Source organism: Ixodes scapularis, unplaced genomic scaffold (genome assembly GCF_016920785.2).
Source record: "Ixodes scapularis isolate PalLabHiFi unplaced genomic scaffold, ASM1692078v2 PGA_scaffold12__126_contigs__length_90152505, whole genome shotgun sequence".
NCBI lineage: Eukaryota > Metazoa > Arthropoda > Arachnida > Ixodida > Ixodidae > Ixodes > Ixodes scapularis.
The window spans coordinates 67,588,957-67,606,320 of NW_024609838.1; the positions used below are offsets into that span (position 1 = coordinate 67,588,957).

The following is a 17,364-nucleotide window of genomic DNA, read 5'->3' on the forward strand; positions in this document are numbered from 1 at the left end:
CATCTGCCCGTTTGGCCAATGTACGATGCTCCGCATGACATGGGGATTTCGTATATGACGCCCGTAGCACATTCCGTGTACCTGTTGCGGTGCTTCGTATTGCAAGGATCTGCTGACTCACGGGGATTGTTGATTCTGCGACACAGTCTCGATAGTTTGTTTGGTGCGGAGAACACAATAGGCACATCGTACCTATCAGCAACCTTTTTAAGATTGTGGGTTAGTGAGTGCACTCACTAACCCACAATCTTAAAAAGGTTGCTGATAGGTACGATGTGCCTATTGTGTTCTCCGCACCAAACAAACTATCGAGACTGTGTCGCAGAATCAACAATCCCCGTGAGTCAGCAGATCCTTGCAATACGAAGCACCGCAACAGGTACACGGAATGTGCTACGGGCGTCATATACGAAATCCCCATGTCATGCGGAGCATCGTACATTGGCCAAACGGGCAGATGCTTTAATGATCGCGCCCGCGAACATGCTGCGGCTACACGGGCTACCCCGTCGGGACACCTCGCCACGCACTGCAGCCGTTGCTCCTGCACACCGTCATTTAGTGACACGAGGTTTTTGGCCAGATACGCCGATCGGATATCGAGGGAGCTGCACGAGGCCTTCGAAATAAAAGAAAAGGGCAAGGACTGCATTAGTGACACGTCTGTGTCACTATCGGCAAAAGAGCACACTTTTCTACGAAGGGGGCTACACCGGACGTAGTATGACTGTGTAGTATGACTGTGTAGTATGACTGTGTAGTATGACTGTGTAGTATGACTGTGTAGTATGACTGTGTTGTTTTCCATGAGTATATAAGAGAGTGGTTTTTTCATAAACGCTAGTTGCGAGTGCGCCTTGTTCACGTCTCCTTTCTTGTATCTTGTCCTTGTGTATTTTCGGCGCCCTGAAAGTTATCATGAACCAACTAGCCCAGATTGCCATTCTAATGTTGTGTACGTTTAGCGAAATAAGAAGTGGGACAAAATGGCGGTGGGAGAGGATCTGGGAAAGGGTAACAAGAAGTTGGCGCCACCCTAAAGCGGAGCGGAAACATGTAGGCACCCTACACACAACACTTGGGACATGAGCAGATTGTAGTACACTCCTAGCATGCTTACAAAGTTTGAGTGCAGGCATTTATGTGCTTGTTAATAATAAAAATAAAGAGGTATGACAACAATTTCAAGCAGAGTAAGTCCCAGCATAAAGATTAAAAAGGCTCTCACAGGTTGAAGCAATCTGCACACTGTAGGATATCCACGAAAATGTCACCAGTGGCATTATACTCTGTTTCATACTTAGTGTGCAGCGTTGTCAAAGCTACTGACGCGAGCGTGGGGCTTGATCTCGTTGATCATTTGCACGCATTCTCGCGCAAATAAAACCGTAGTTGAAGCCCTGCGCTCGCGCCAGTAGCCTTGACAGTGTTGCACGCTAAGCATGAAACAGAGTCTAGTCACCCCTTGCATTAGTGTCCTGATCCATGAGATTTTGCGTGTGCCCTCTCGCTCTCGACACTTAGGTGGATGCTGTGTTTCTGCTTGATCTTTTTGGCACTGGGCCCTTTGGGTGGACGGCCTGCAGGCACTCTTTTGGACCCTCTTGTGATGCCCGATCTGCGCCGAGCGATAGCTGTTGGCTGTACTTTGATACGAGCTCCACATCTTTTGGCCCTCATACACGCCATATTGGTTGCAACAAGTGCAGCCATTACCTGCCCCTCGTTGCACTGCTTCTTCATGTGTGTCAGCATGCGCCGCAGCTGTGCTGCATAGCTAGGGCACTCCAGCGCCAGGGTGCGATGCCTTAACATCTCTTCATGGATCTGGTGAAGGAGCTCCAGAGATTCCTGGAAATGGAATGTCATTTTGTGATAGTTATAGAACTAAGTTATCACAAACCATTTTCATTCTTTTTTTCATGGCTTCTAAAGAGGAAATATCAGAAATATGCAGATTAATGAAGCATGTCGATGAGATGGGAATAATGAAAAAGTAATTTATGTAGAGGAGTTTCAACGAATTCCTTTTGCACTTTGATAAGGATACTTGATTGCAATACTGTGCATGTGCAAAGGCCCGAGGAGAAAATATGATTGACATGCTAAAACTGTTCAGTTGCATCTATGATGTAACCTTGAGTATGAAGGTATTCCCGCATGCAGCTAAACGCTGACTAGTTCATATGTTAAATCGGTTCTGTTGGAACTGTCATGGCATAAGGTAGTTTTTGTCGATATGAAGCAACTTTTATGAATCTTTAGGATTGTTAGTACCTTGCAGCAGTTTGTCATATGTTAAAAGAATACTGCAACAAAATTCTAGTGCCTATTTTGCTGTCTAAATGTCAACCACATTCTGGCCACACCACGGAGATACCTTTATTTTGCTCAAAAAAACATCAAAACATTTAGGAACAAACCTAAAGTCGTTACGTCACTCTGGACTTAAAAGCAGCACTGCTCCGCGGAAGTACGGTAGCAAGCTGCGTGCACGCGAGCCTTGTTGAACCACATTTCCTTTCTCTCTTGGCCTATTCAACTCCTGCGGGGAGTGGCGAGGGGCAACTAAAACAGCCAGGTTCTAACACGTTTACGACACCAAATGGTGTCGCCCCCATGCTCACTAAAGCTCTCCTTGCCACAGTATGATCGCACACTTTTGCACTCGCCCTCTTCCCCTTTGATCTTCCCCCCCTGCATGCGCCATGCAAGACCTTCGTGGACAACGGCGAGTTTGTCCTTGACGCTCTCGTTGTCGCTGCAGCTTATTGTCAGCGGGTCGAAATCAACATTACCAGCTTCCAAGATCTCTTGATAACAGTCACTCTCATTGCTGCTGCAATCAGTGTCAAAGACTCTAACAAAGCAAGTGATGTCGTGGGTGTCATCGTCTCAAAACTGCGTGCTCTTAAAGGAGCTGTGCAACAATTTCAGGGCTTTGCTTAAATAATTGTGGAAGTTGATGCCTGACACTTCTGAAGTGAACTACAGAAATGGATACCCTAGTTTTTATTTTTAAAAAAATTAAAAAGATCCATGTTTTTGCCACCTCTCAGCTCGTAATCGTCTTCCGGGTCACGTGCGCAGTGACGTTGGTGGGGTAGGCGTGGGGTTCTGGTGAAGGTCTCTCTCTAGAGCCATCCGTGAGCAGCAAGAACTCCTCCGCTCGCAACCGCGAGACCACGTGCTGGCGGCCGCAGTGCGAACAATATGGTAAAAGGAGAAAAGCCTCATCTGGGTCCGGCCATACCTGACCGGCCCTGTCCCCCTCCCCCTCCGGCTTCTGGCGGCTGTTCACGGGAGCAGGTAGCGCTGACTGTTTTGTGGACCTAGGATAGATGGCGCCACTAAAGCTCCGCACAAGAAAAGTTTTGTCGATGATACCAGGTTTTTGACCCATTTATATATATGTTGGAATAACAAGATTTATAGAAAAGTTACCTTTTATCGAGCAGGTATTGGCACAACTTGCTATCTTTCTACAAGATTCCCCATTGACGTCATGCCGCGTGTTTCTCATGGCCACCGCTTGCGGCTGCAGGTCCGGGAATATTCTAAGTTTTGCCTCGCTATTACGCTGCGGAATCGCAACATTTCGATGAAAGGAGGTGTGTTTTCTGTCATTTGTGACAAGGTGAACAATACGAAAAGGAGAAAATGCTAATTCTTTCAACATTAAAATCGTTGCACAGCTCCTTTAACTTGTTTACAAACAAACCGGAGCGCCCCTAGCGGACGCCACCGGCGCCGCGCATGCGCGATGGGGGTGTGGGCAAGAAGCTCGGCGTCGCCCATAAACAAACCATTGAAATGCGATGTTGTCGGCGTCGGTGTGAGTCCCTTTGCCCTTTTTCGCGTTCGAATTGTAGATTCTACGTCTTCCTGACGATGTTTGACTACTTGAGCGGCCTCAGCGAAATTGCCAAGGCTCGTTACAGCGCAAAACTTCGGGTGAATAATGTGACATGCGGCGATTCATTCCGCGTGGACGCCGAAGAATGTACGGTAAAGCCTGATTCGCATGATGAGATTTCGCTCGCAATTTTCAGTCGGGACGTCGATCGGGCTGCAAAAGTGTGAACCGTAGCTGAGGTGGCCGACGTCGATGCTGAAAATCTCAAGCAGAATCGGATTAAGTGAATCAGGCATAACAAGTCGGTGATGGCCACTGTAACAATTATCAATACATCCTTTTATCTACTGTTTACATCGAGCCTGCTTACCAACCTTCAAACTTGAGTATTTTGAGGCCTGAACTTACTTCTTATCGCAAGTACCGGGCCAGCGTTTGGTCTACGGGCCGGTGTCGTCTAAAAGAGCAGACGACAAGCAGAAACGTTTGAAACAGCAGACGACAGTTCGAACGATCAGGCGGCCGTTTGAACTTGAAGACGCATTGAACGTCCGCAGGTGGTCCGTACAACTTCGCGGTTTTTCACCGTTCATTTTAGAACAAAATAAACAAAATCTGATGACCAGAAGTGTCCGTGAATTCAATCCGAAGTGCTGCCCGCCCAAGCAATCGTGGTCCGACGGCGTCTGGTTTTCCCTTTTCACGGCACATATCCACATTCTCGGACGAACCGAGCACATGAAAGCTGGCCTTCAAACTTTTCTCGACTCTTTTAGTACAGCCCCAGTCGCGGCGTTTGACGAGAAGGCAGGCTTTTGTCAGGTTCCTTTCAAAACAACGCAGAGATACACGTCTCGCATGGGGACTTCTGCCCACAGCCCCAGGCCGGAAGTGCGACCGACGTGCCACCACCGCGTCGTGACGTAACAGAGATGAACGAAGTCACCGGACCCACCAACACATAAAAATAGATTTATTCATAAAACTATTGTGCCATTTTCAAAGCATATTTAGCAAAAATATAGGAGCATACAATGGGTCCTAGCAGTATAGTAATCTCATCTTTACTTCTTGTCCTGTCCTAACCCCTTTAGGCCTCATGCATGCAACAGATATTTGCACAACTGCCCCTTCATTGGCTTGGCCATGTCTGACAAATACTTGCACGTCAGACGCACTAGTCCCGAGAACGTCCCATGACCAAGGAGAGTTAAAAATGAATAAGAGTTGAGCTTTGTGATTGCAGCAAAGTTTAACAGGAAATTTTGGTTGAAATGGGAAGGTATCTTGTTAAAAACCGGTGGTAATGATACCTGTCATCTGCTATGATATACATTTGGGTGAAACACACACACCAGAAAGCTTTGTTTTGCATAGCTGATTCAAAAACAACATTGTTTGTCATAGTTGGTAAAAGCAAAAACTTATATCTTTCATTGCAAAAAAGTATATTTCTGACAAGAGAAAAAAGAAACAATTTGGTCACTCTTCAACAATCTTCATGGTACAAAGAAGGGAGCTAGAAATGATAACTACTTCCTCCCGCAATTCTCTACTTGGAGTATCGCTAATAATTTTAACAATTTTTTAATTCCGTTTTGCGTCCTTTGTTAAAGATTATTTCCAATGACTTGTGCCTTGGAAAGGACATTGACATATTTCAAGCATTGCCTTTGCCTGATCTTAGCTTGCTATTGATGGAAACTATGGTTCATAGGCATTTTTGAGATAGTCAATTTAAAGCTATATATATACATTTTTGTGTTTTTAGATTTTAAGCTGTGAAGCCGTGTAAAGTGCATCTAAGTTATCTAAGTTTATTTCGGCATGCATTCTTGAGTACTGTCTGCGTCGTATATCAGCAGTTCCATCTTTCAGCTGGTGTGTTTTACTCCATTTGTATATCCTAGAAGTGTAGTGATTGAAAAATAAAAATCCTAACCTTTTCATTTTCTTGCTGAAGGTTAGAGTCTGGGTGCACCATGCTGTGTGCTTTGCTTGTTGTGGCTGCCTGTGGACAGTCTGGTGGGCCTTGATTTTCGGGCTGGCTGGTGGATGGCTGCTCTACGTCTCTGAAGTTTGCAAAGTAATCTGGCTCAGGGCATCGGTCTCTTAGTGCCAGTCTTCCCAGCTCCAGCCGATCTTCTGGTGTGAGCGGGGGTGCATTTGGGAAAGTTCCTCCAAATCTCTCAAGGACCAGCGCCTGGTGCTTACAAAATCCTCCTGACTGGCCCACTCGACACGTGCAGAGGCCCACGTCCTTCCACACATGGTAGGTGATGTCCGGCCGTTCTGCACTAGGCACTTGGAAGGTGTGCTCATCGAGTTGTTTGATGGCGTTGCCAGCTTCAGGGGGCATTCTTTCGAGCAGCTTGTCGTACAGGAGCAAGTGGGCAGCTACACGATTGTTGGCATGTTTCAACAGCCGCCCCTCGAAGTACTGCTCCCACACAGTTGCGACCATGTCCGCAAGGGCCACTGCATTGTAGACTCTCTGCCTCCCAAGGACAGCATCCTTCAGGACTCGAATGGAGGCCTCCGCAAAGTTATTTGTATTATGACCACGGGTCATTATTCCCGTGCGGAAAAGGAGAACCCATTCTTCTTTCTTCTCCAGGTAGTTGTTCACCCGGGCCACGTAGTGTTTCTGGGGGCACTCTTGGAGCTCTTTGGTTGCAGCTTCGAGCTTCGCTGGTGAGTCTGCGTTCATGATCTGAAAAAACAGAAAAATTACCACATTAGTTTAAACACCGTAATGTCCCAAGATACCAAACGATAACCCACCCTAATTCTTTGCTTGATTTTCTTTTTCTTTTTTTTAAACACTGAGAGACAGCCCACTTCCAGTAATCAGTGTTTGGATTAACGATGACGGCGTAAATGCGGCTAGTTAGCTATGGGGGCATGTAAGCGAACATTGCTCACTGGGAAATGCAGCCATCTTTGCTTCAGTGTCTCTCGCTGCAATAAAAGTTTGGCAGAAAAACATAATCTAAATTTTTTTTTACTTTTTTCGTTATTGTACACTGAAAATGATCCCATTCCTTAATTTCACCCAGGGTTGGGCACTATCGCGATACAAATGTATCGTGATAGTACTTCAGAAATACATTTCGTATCTGTATATCTGTATCGCGATACATTTCTTTCACCAGTATCTGTATTTCTGTATTGAAATACATTTTGAATGTTCCTTTGTATCACGATACAATCAGGGTGAAATGTATTTCGTTACATTGCTTGAGATATACTCCCCCCCCCCCCCCCCCTCTAAAAAAAGAAATCCGAACGCATTTTGTTTTTTTACTTCTGAGGGCGCCAGGGTCAAGGAGATGCTGCGGCATGTGCTGACCAAGGTTCCTTCCGATTCTCCAGATTATTTTTCTGTACGTCCTCTTCTCTCTTCTGAGAAGTGTTGGGTAGTTTGGGACCCGAACCAAGTGGCGTGCCAGGAGTGGAGTCAGAGGACCTTGTGCCGCAGGTCCTTACATAGGGGTTTCTTGAGTCGTTGTTTGGTGGCATCCAACGCCCGCTGCTCACCGTGTCTCTTGCCTTATCGTACACAGTACACCCAGCCGGCAAAGCTGATTCACAGTCCGTTGCAGCACGAGCTAGCCTGGTGATGGTTGACTTGAAATAGTAGGATGACCCACGCAGTGAAGTTCCGCACATATTTGAATGCGTCTGCGGCTGCGCCCGTAGTAATTCACGGCTCAAGGGTACATCATCAGCTGACGTGAACGTGACCTGATGCTCCGGTGATCCGAAACCAGAAGGAGGCCAGACGTGGCCTCACTTTGCCGACCCAGACTTCATGCACCTCTGACTCGTCTTGAGCGCACTGTTTTTCGGAGAGCTCGCTCCTGTACGGGGCGATATCAGGTCGCAATCCACAATGTCTTTGTTTGGATTATACAAAGCGAAACTTGAGGACTGCAATCCATGCGTCGGTGGCGGAGGGTCGGCAGGAAGAACCTTCACAACAGGGATGCCACCGTATCGTTTTTTCAACCATAACAGAAGATAAGACATGTGTTCCAGAATGCTTCAGGTGTCCCGCTATTCTCGAAAATTCCAAATGACATTGCCTGCACGATCTTCAACGAGGTAACCTAAAATGAAAGCATGTATTATCCTTTCATTCAGCAGTGTGGTAAAGTTTCATATTCAAGGCTACACCTACAGATAAACAATAGTAGTTCATTCCACCGTGACGTCATGTGATCATTGTTGACAGGGCTGGATGTCCTTATTGGACAGGGGTATGGTGGCGTTTTGATAGGATTTAGGATGACAGAATTTATTTAGAGGTCGAAGTCTTTTCGATCCCTCGTGAGACAGACAAGATGTGAGGGAAGGGACCGCGGTCAGTCCTTGATGGAATGTTTTTTGAGTCCATTCAAGCCTCCTCGTCGTCCAAAATCACTACCCTCAAGGCAAAGTGCCAAGCCTACGGGACAGTAATTTCGGGATCAAAAACTTCCACCTCCAACTTCAAGCTTCATCTCGTTTGGTGTTTCAAACAAATTTTAAGAATGTATTGCTGTATCGGTATTTCTGTATTTATATTTCTGCCCTCCCTAAAATGTATTCCTGTATTTGTATTTCCAAAGACTTTTTGCCTCTATTTAAAATGTATTTTTCTGATACGTATCGCGATACACTTTTACAGATATATTTCAGTATCAGTATTTTAGGTACTAGTTTAATGTATCCCAGTATTTGTATTTCCAAATACATTTTTGAGTATTTGCCCAACCCTGATTTCACCCAATTTGCTCTTGATTTTAGGTTGGCTATCTCTTGGGATATTACAAATAGTTTTTTTACACCTTTCACTACCGTTGCATCATGCTCAGACGAAAACCCAGCTAAATTCGTGAAGGTTCTTCCACTTGCTCATATATAAGCTAAGTTTATATTTATGAACTGTGACCTCGGAAGGTCTCATGTCTTGGGATGGCAAGTAAACGACGCATTTGACATAAAATGAATCCTATAGAGATGGCTGTCTATACCCAATTGAGTGAATTCACAAATCTTTATAACATTTTCTTTAATCTTGAGTCAAAAACGAAAGAACCGTACATGATGGACGCAGGTTGTAAGGGCATCTCTGTCTAACATATATACTCTTGCATAACAGTCAGTTTAATTTGAAACTTTTACTACAATGTAGATATACGGATTCACAAAGTTTCCATTTATTTTCAAATAGAACCAGCACGCGTGCACCATCCCGCTTTGAATGTATGCTTTTCTTCCAAGCACGCAATTGCGATATTCATACTTTTCTAAGTGTTTATTGCAGCGGTGCGGTAAGAAGTGCACCGTTCAGTGCACTTCTTACTGTGCACCGCTGTAATGCCGAGAAGCAACACCCGTGGAGCTCGCTTCCGCGAATATTGCTTCTCCAGAGTGCACTGGTGCTTGGTAAGAAGCATGCTCAATGGGGCTAACCTGCTGCAATCAACGCTTTGAAAAATGCGAATAGTGCAGTTCTTCTCGAAGCGAATATGGAATAACATTTATATTTGAAACTACTATTCAAAATTTTGAATATTTGCACAACCCTAGTTATTTTATCAAGACATATGCCAGAAGCACCAGTTCTTTCTATGACAACCTAATCTCGTAAAAACTAGTTCACGCAGAGTATGAACAATGCCATCGGCGTAACTGCGCATTTCGTTACGGGACTTTTCCCATAGTGACGTCACACGGGCACACCCTCCTCTCCTCCTCCTCAAGACCTGCGCTCAAATTCGGCATTACAGAGAATAGTAAACGTCATTCTTTTTTTTTCTTTTTTGTTCCTTTTTTTCTTTTTGCTAAGTACTGTAACCAAGACCTAGGGTCCAGTCAGAGGACAATTTCGTCTTCAGCTGTTCAGACTCTTTCCATCTTAAATAAAGAAATCCTTCATTCATTCAATTACTACAACATTTTGAAATATCTACTTGCAAGGGCAACATTTCTATGTTGCCCTAACTCCTTTAAATTTAAAACTAGGTTTCTGCGTTTTCAGCGTTTATTTTTCTTCGAATTCGGCAAATAAAATGGAAAGATTCTGGTTACACCCCATGGAATGACTATGTAAAGCATTTTATCTCCCAACCTTTTGGAACGCCACCATTAAGGTTCGCCTCTTGTCTTGTTCCACGTTGCTCATTATCCAACGCCACTCTGCCTGAGCGACATGGAATTGGCACAGTAGCTGGGTCCCCTCTGGCCACGTTGCTTGGAGGGCAGCTTTTTCGGCTGACGAATGATCCGTCATGAAGGCCTCTGGAGCCTGACAAATAGGAATAATGTGACTTTTGCACCATGACTCTGCATATATTATTGACCTAGGGCTTGAATCCCGGTGCTGCCGAAGATTCAATCTTTTGGCTGCTTCGTAACCTTTTGCTTCATTAGATCGGTACAGTTGAATCATCCGCATATTTTCAACAATGTTGTATGTGCTATATACAGATGATCAAAATAACATTTTTTTAACTATCTTGTACTCATCAATGAAACGAGATGCCATCTGAGAAAAGGTGCCACTATCTCATTTTAATATATGTTATTCCATCATTCTGCCTAATTCCAACGGCCAACATACTTAGAAGGTTTGATTATTTGTGAGATATATAACTAAACTTGTGTGTTGAACACCCTTTGTTGCCCTTTGACTGCTCAATGTTATGCAGTGATTGCCAAGCGTTGAGATGCTAAAAATATATGTACAGCAAACACAACTTCAGTGGGGCTGCACTCTATGTGAAAGTTATGACATGAGATTTTTTTACATGCCTGGACAAATAGGAATAGTGGGCAGTAATGCAGCTGAGAGGCTTTTGGCATCCTAAGGCACCTATTTACTATCATCTGCCTGTTTCTCACACACTAAGTAAAGGCTCCGGTGAAATTATCAATATACTTTTTGGCAGTTGGAGGATGATAAGTTTTATGCAATGACAAGAATGATGGTACTAAATCTTTTTTAAATCCTTGAAAGCTTTTTTTATTGAAAAAGTAGTTCTGTGTAGTATGTTTTTGTCAGATAGCAATTGACCATTTGCATCACTAATAATTTTCTCTTGTGAGAAGCTACACTATGCAATCAATTTGGCGATGCTCTTAGTGTTGCATGTTTCACGATTCAGCTCATTCTTTGAGCCCAAATGTTGCAATAATAATTCTGATATTTTCCAGCACTACGATAGTCTTTGTAGAGCGACAGCTGTTATGGCCTGTCCCGCCGGCTTCGTGATGGCGTGAGCGTAAATGAATTCGATTTCCCCGCTAAATTGTAGCAGAAAAATTGATGTCGCGTGACCTTTGCACCAAATGCTTTCCCCCCTAAATTTTGTGCAAAACATTTAGTTCACGTTACCTGACGTGACTGGCCCTATAGAGAAATGCAGGTTCCCCGCTAAATTCAGCGGGAGAATTTACATCACGTCACCTTTGCATTCCACATTAAATTTGGTGAACAAATGCATCTCAACCTTGCTGTTGGTGCTTAAACGTATCACGTCATGTGATTGTCTAGAATTTTTAAGCCCGTTATCTTACTAGAAGGCTATCCCCTAGTCCCACTTGATCAAATCTTACAATTTGTTGCTAGTGCTGACCTCATCAGGGTTTGAGGCTGCTCTCTTTAAAAATGTTTTTCAGAGTACATTGACCTTTTAGTGTGGCTATGATGCCTACAACATGTCTCCAACCGGTGTGTTTACCATGTCCAAATAAGTGGTCCCTCAGTTTCTGCCTCATGACGTCATAGAAGAGTTATGCTGTTGCTGGCCGCGATCCGCTTTCGATGTATGAGTGGGGTAGGATGCTAAACACACCAGTCGGAGACACGTTCCAGGCACTGCAGTATGTCGCAGTAAGTTCTCTGTTCCTCTTGCGCTGTAGAACCGACAAACATAATCCTCATTACACTCATCCACCTTCTGCATTTTTATGATTGATTCTTGCATGATTTGAATGAGGCAACAAACAGTTTGACCGGCTGACTTCGATAGACCCTTTATCAAATTGTCCAAGCACCAAGGAGAATGTTGGGGACGTAGGTACATGCACTCGCCTCAGCTCTCTAATAGCTTTTATAAAAAGGAATTGCCAAATGCACATGCTAAGTTCCATTTGCTTTAGACTTTAAGTTTAGAACAGTTCCTTCTGTAGATGCCAGCACGTGCACATGCACTATGCCCCTTGGTGCTTGGGTAATTTAGCAAAAGGTCTAGTAAACAAAACAATTTAGCTTCACTCTGAGGTCTTTGAAGCCTTAGGCCCACTTCAGACGGGGCAATTTCGCCCAGCAACTTGACGTCGCAACTCCAGCAACACGGGCCGCCCGCGTTCACACGCAGCAACCGAATTGCTACGACTTGCCATCATCATCATGAAATTTGATTTTTCTTACACTATTTAGACGCACAGCTGCGCGCTAAAAACGTGTTTTTATATCTTTTAATGGTGTTGAGAATACTAACTCATCTTTCTGGAAAGGTTTATTTCCAAAAACGATCCATTTCAAGCCAGAACCAAGTTTATAGTTGTCGTCGTCACCACCACAGGGGTGTCGCGTGAAAATATTGCATCCCTGATTCGCTGCAGCCGTTTCAAACGTCTTCGAATTGCTCCGAGTTGCTCGCTCGTTCAAGCCGGACCCGATCTCAGCAATTTGTGCCGAGCTAGGGAAAGCTAGGGAACAACCCGCCAGCAACCTCAAAATTGCTGGAAAAGTTGCCCCGTCTGAAGCGGGCCTTATAAATGCATGTAGCTTACTCACAGCAGCACCCCCAAAGCAGAGTGGGTAATTCTGTTTCACAAGGCCAAATGCAGACATGTAGCCTTGCGTGGTCTGGGAGCTGTGGATGACAACTGCCAAGGGTATGGCGCCGGCCTTTGGTGCCACGAGGAGGACGGTGGTAGTGCTCTGGCTGTCATCAACGGAGGATGTGGAGTCGATGAAGATTATGTCTCTCGCCGCTCGGTTCTCCTGGACCCTCTTCATCAGAGGCGTGACTATGAGCACAGCCCAGCCAGCACCATCTGCTCCCTTCGTTGTCTTGATGTCGGCACCTGCAAAGTATGCAAATTTAAGGAGTTATTGTCACCTGAATCACGCTTCAGCTGTGTTCCAGTTGCCCCTAGGCTTGCTGAGCCAGCAAGCCAGTAACATTGTCATGTGACCATGCTTCTGCCCTCATGAGATGGAGGTTTATCTATTAGAGCAGTGGTTCTCAAATGGGAGTTTGCAGACCCTTTGGGGTCCGCGAAGGCATTCTAGGGGTCCGCAAAGTTCTGCTTCATCAGTCTAGCCCAGCAATAAAAGTTTGTCTTTTTCTCAGATTGAAAAGAAACATTATAACTTTCGGGTGAGTTTTCTCGTGTGTATGTCAATGAGCGAAATCTACTTCACACTAGCCCTTTGTTATATCTGTTTATAAGATCATTATCATAATTAACCTATACCATTCCCCTCCCTTCATCGCAAATGGGGTCTACAAGGAGTCCGCAAAAGAGCAGTGGTTGAAAACCACTGCATTACAGTATAATTATTTTTTAAGTTTCCTCTTCATTGCTGGTGTTGGATCCAAAAGCTTCTCTTTTTATGTACAACTCTATCGCTTTACAAATATGTAAGCAATTAAACCTAAAATAACCAAGTGACACATGTTGTGAATCCAGAATAAATCAGACTTCTTGAATTTATGCAGCACAAGGTCAGTCTATTTTGAGAGATTATATTATCTCATAACATTTGGGGGGGGGAGGAGGAGGGGGGGGAGGGGAGGGGAGGAGGAGGGAGGAAGCAGGGCAGGGGTGCATTTGGTTAGTGCACTGTTACTTGAGCAGAGTATTGAATGTCTAAAACACTCAACATACACTTCGTAAATTGCCCATCTTGTAAAAAAAGTACCAGGATTAATCTTGCAAGTTTCTTTGGCCATGTGTGACCCCGGAATAGCTACCCTTTCCTTGTGATGCTCGTGGCAGCCATATTGACTTTTGATGGAATAGGTTTTGGGTTGTTCCCATACTACTGAGGGCACATTTTATATGCAGGGTGTGGCCGTAAGGACCACCAGATTTTAGCACGCATTGTAAAATTTGAATTTCATACATACCTAAAACTGGACATGTGAATGTGTTTTTGCAAGCAGTTTATGTCCATTTTTCTTTACAGTGCAACTTTGAGGTGGTAACATTAGAAATGGGAGCAAACGTAGTGTTATTTTCTTATTTCTGTGCTGCTCCTATGCACCTTCTGCATCCAGCAGGGATGCACGAATGCCAGACGACAAACGCAGGTAACAAAATAAAACAAACATTTCTTTTGCTTTAGAATTAAGTTGTTTTTGTTTTTTTTGTTTTTTTTTGTTTTTAAATGCGAACTGAAACTGCATCATCAACGTCCACATTGCCGCGTGTAAGGCGGAGTTGGCAGGAAGGGAAATGCGATATGGCGGAGAGGGATACATGAAGGAACAAGGTTTCAACTCCTTTAGGCCCAGGTCTTCCTTTTATAATTCTGTGGTCTTCTGTAATTTTGCAGTTCATTTTCAGCTGCCATCAAGTGTTCTAGTTTGGAACATTTCAGAACCTACCGCTTGTACAAAAGCGATAGTAATGCACTGTTTTGAGATAGCTGCCCTGAAAACATAAGATACTGGTACCTTTGACTTTAAGTTTGTAGGCTTAAGTTAACCTCAGTAAGTATTTATTTTCTGTTCTAGATTTCTTTACCCATTTCTATCTGTGAAAATATATGTAGATTAAACCATTATTTATCATGGTCATCCTTCTCGTCACCAGTCTCTCCTATGACTATCTCAGGGTTTTTGCATTCACCACGCCACCTGGGAGCAAGCTTGCAAAGCAGTGTGCAGACGAAGAGCAGACCGGTAAAGGACAAAGGAAATTCACGGCTGCTGTTTTGCTCTACTTTTTAAAATTTCACGAGCTGAAGTTGAGTTCCAAAAAAATAGTCATAAAAATTATTGAAAAAATTACTTGCGTGCCCTGTTTTAGGTATATACTTTTGGAATTTCAATTTTGCAAGGTGTGCCAATTGTGCTATAGTCAGTTACAGGTTAACAAACGTTTTGGAGGGAAAGCAAAACTGAAGAGGAAGAACCAGACAGAACGCCGGTGAAAGGAGGAGGCTTCCTCCTCTCCCCTCCAGCATTGCATTCGCTCCCTCCTCCCCAGCCCCCCTTTGCCTCAAAACCTTTTCTTAACCTGTAAGTGACAAGAATCCTATAGGGTGACAGGGTGACTATACTATATATAGCCCTATAGGGTGACAGGAATACCCAGGCTTGATCTAAAATGGGCTGTAAAAATCTGAGCTTGCATGTAGCAATGTAAGCTTTTTTTCAAAGGTGTTTTTCACAGGTCGGTTTTATCTTCTCAAATTACAAAGCGTAGCTCCCTTTCCATAAAAAATCAGGCCAACAAAGTTGCCAGGGTCAACGGCGGCCAGTGACGCAGACGATCGAGTCCAGTTGCGGGGCACGTTTGGTGCACATATTGATAGATGGTGCACCTCATTATCGAGACTGCTCACGACGACCGTGGTCGAAAAAAATTAACGTAATCTTTTTGTAATATTTTTTTGGTTTAAAAATATATGGGGACAGTAATAGAAAAACTTAAATAAACAAAGATTTAAAAAAGATGTGGTTGCGTAACTGGCGCTCTTGCTGGTGACAGATTTCGTCTGCGTGTCGCCTGCTTTCTTTCGCTTGTTGGCTACACCAGCCGACGCCATCTATCAATATGTGCGCCAAACGCTCCCCGCCACTCGACTCGGTCGTCTGCGTTGCCGTCTGTCGTTTGCCCTGGCAAGCTTTTGGCCTTATTTTTTTATAGAAAGGGAGCTGTGCTTTGTAATTTTGCATGGCAAAACCAACCTGTGAAATACACTTTTGACGAAAAGTTTAGGTAGCTACGTGCAGAGGCCGATTTTTACGACCCCTTTTTTATCTCAAGTCTGGGTATTTGGGACAACCTGGTACCTCATGACCATGGCGGTATATTCTGTGATAGGAAAAGCATCTCTGTTAGAAGCCTTCAAATAATGATGACATACCACTCTTAAGGTAGAGTGCCGTTTTCTCCTCCAGCTTTGATATTGGGTCCTTGCGCTCTCCGAATTGCTGCTGGCGCCAGAGCTTGTTCCAGTAATAAACTGAATTTGCCTTGGGATTTACTGCAGCATTGGCAAGCTGCTGTGGGCCATCATCTTGAAGTGAAAGTTTTCTTGCATGCAGAGTCATGGCCTCTGCTACGGTGAGGCCGTCATCAAAGTAGCCAAAGAAAACTTCCCGTGCCTCTGGCGTGCTTCGCAGGAGTCGCAGTCCATCGGCGCATTTTAGCTGGTGATTGTGTTTCTCATTGAGCTTGATGACCCCAGCAAGTGGGATATCTCGCACTAGAAATTTATCATTCTTCTGTGTGCCAGGACTGACTTTCTTGATCTTAATGTCGACTGATGCACAGCAGTTGGTGCAGTGACGACCGGCGGTCTTGTTTTTGGCATTGTGTTGACATTTCCAGGTCTTGTGAAATACCATCCTGTTGAAATTGAACATATTATCAGTCAGGCCTATATTGATGTGGAAGATTTTATAGAAGTACAGTCTATTTTGAAAATTCTGCACACATTGTACAATTCGATACCATAGGCATACAGCCGAACAACCCCCCCCCCCCAAAAAAAAAAAAAATTAAGTATGCATTAATTTTTTAAGAAACATGATATGAATACTGAAAATGTACTTGCTTCAGTACAAATTTACTATTTTTTACAGGGAGTATGCCATGGGGATGCACACATCATTGAGTCCTGGAGAAAAGCTCACCGGAGAAAAGCTCTGCTCGCACAATTTTCTGTGGGTCTGGAGAAAAGCTCGTCATGGTCTGTTGCAGGTTAAGACGAGCAGAACAAGTCCCCCTTGCAAAGCTCTTTGCTCATCATAATTGGTGGTTCTCCTCTCCACTCGCCTCCTCCAGCGTTCACTTTATTCAAATTGAAAGAGTGGAGGGCTTTCTGGGAGGAGCTTGTTCTGCTATTCTCAACCTAGACTTGACAAATCTAGAGAAAACATCATCTGAATTATTATTATTATTTTTTTTTATAATGTGGTTGGTATTATTTTACTTTCAAAGCTACAGGTGCGTCCCACACAACGCTGTATTTGCTGCAGCCCATGTTCCACTTGTAAGTAGACCATGTTCACATGATTATTTCCAGATTTAATTTTGGCATAGCCAGGTTGCAGAAAATATAAACATTACTGTATATTAAAGAGCACTTGTAGTTGAATTGGTAATTTCTTAAATAGATACTGAAATGTAAAGATTTAAAAGTGCAGTGCCACCTGCTACGTAAATGGTTATTTATATAACAATCCACAAAACTACAGAAGTTACAGTGTGCTGCTCTGGCTATATTTTCACTTCACTTTCACTGCCATTGTACAGAAGCTGTATTTTAC

General features: G+C 44.0%; 1 protein-coding gene across 1 annotated transcript; it reads right to left on the bottom strand.

The window, feature by feature from the left end:
* Nucleotides 1-1,224: 1,224 nt before the first annotated feature.
* Nucleotides 1,225-16,440, bottom strand: LOC121835240. The gene is made up of 6 exons (XM_042289231.1): nt 15,957-16,440; nt 12,648-12,940; nt 9,975-10,151; nt 5,799-6,569; nt 1,717-1,851; nt 1,225-1,248 (listed from the first exon to the last, which is right to left on the bottom strand). The coding sequence occupies exons 1-6, from the start codon at nt 16,438-16,440 to the stop codon at nt 1,225-1,227; spliced, it is 1,884 nt and encodes a 627-aa protein (XP_042145165.1).
* Between the last annotated feature and the right edge of the window lie 924 nt (nt 16,441-17,364).

Excerpts from the sequence above, each read along its gene's own strand:
- LOC121835240 (XM_042289231.1), bottom strand. The coding sequence starts at position 16,440 with ATGGTATTTCACAAGACCTGGAAATGTCAACACAATGCCAAAAACAAG. Across the intron at positions 12,941-15,956 it reads GGCACTCTACCTTAAGAGTG|GTGCCGACATCAAGACAACG; the intron begins GTATGTCATCAT and ends CATACTTTGCAG. Across the intron at positions 10,152-12,647 it reads TCTGCTTTGGGGGTGCTGCT|GCTCCAGAGGCCTTCATGAC; the intron begins GTGAGTAAGCTA and ends CCTATTTGTCAG.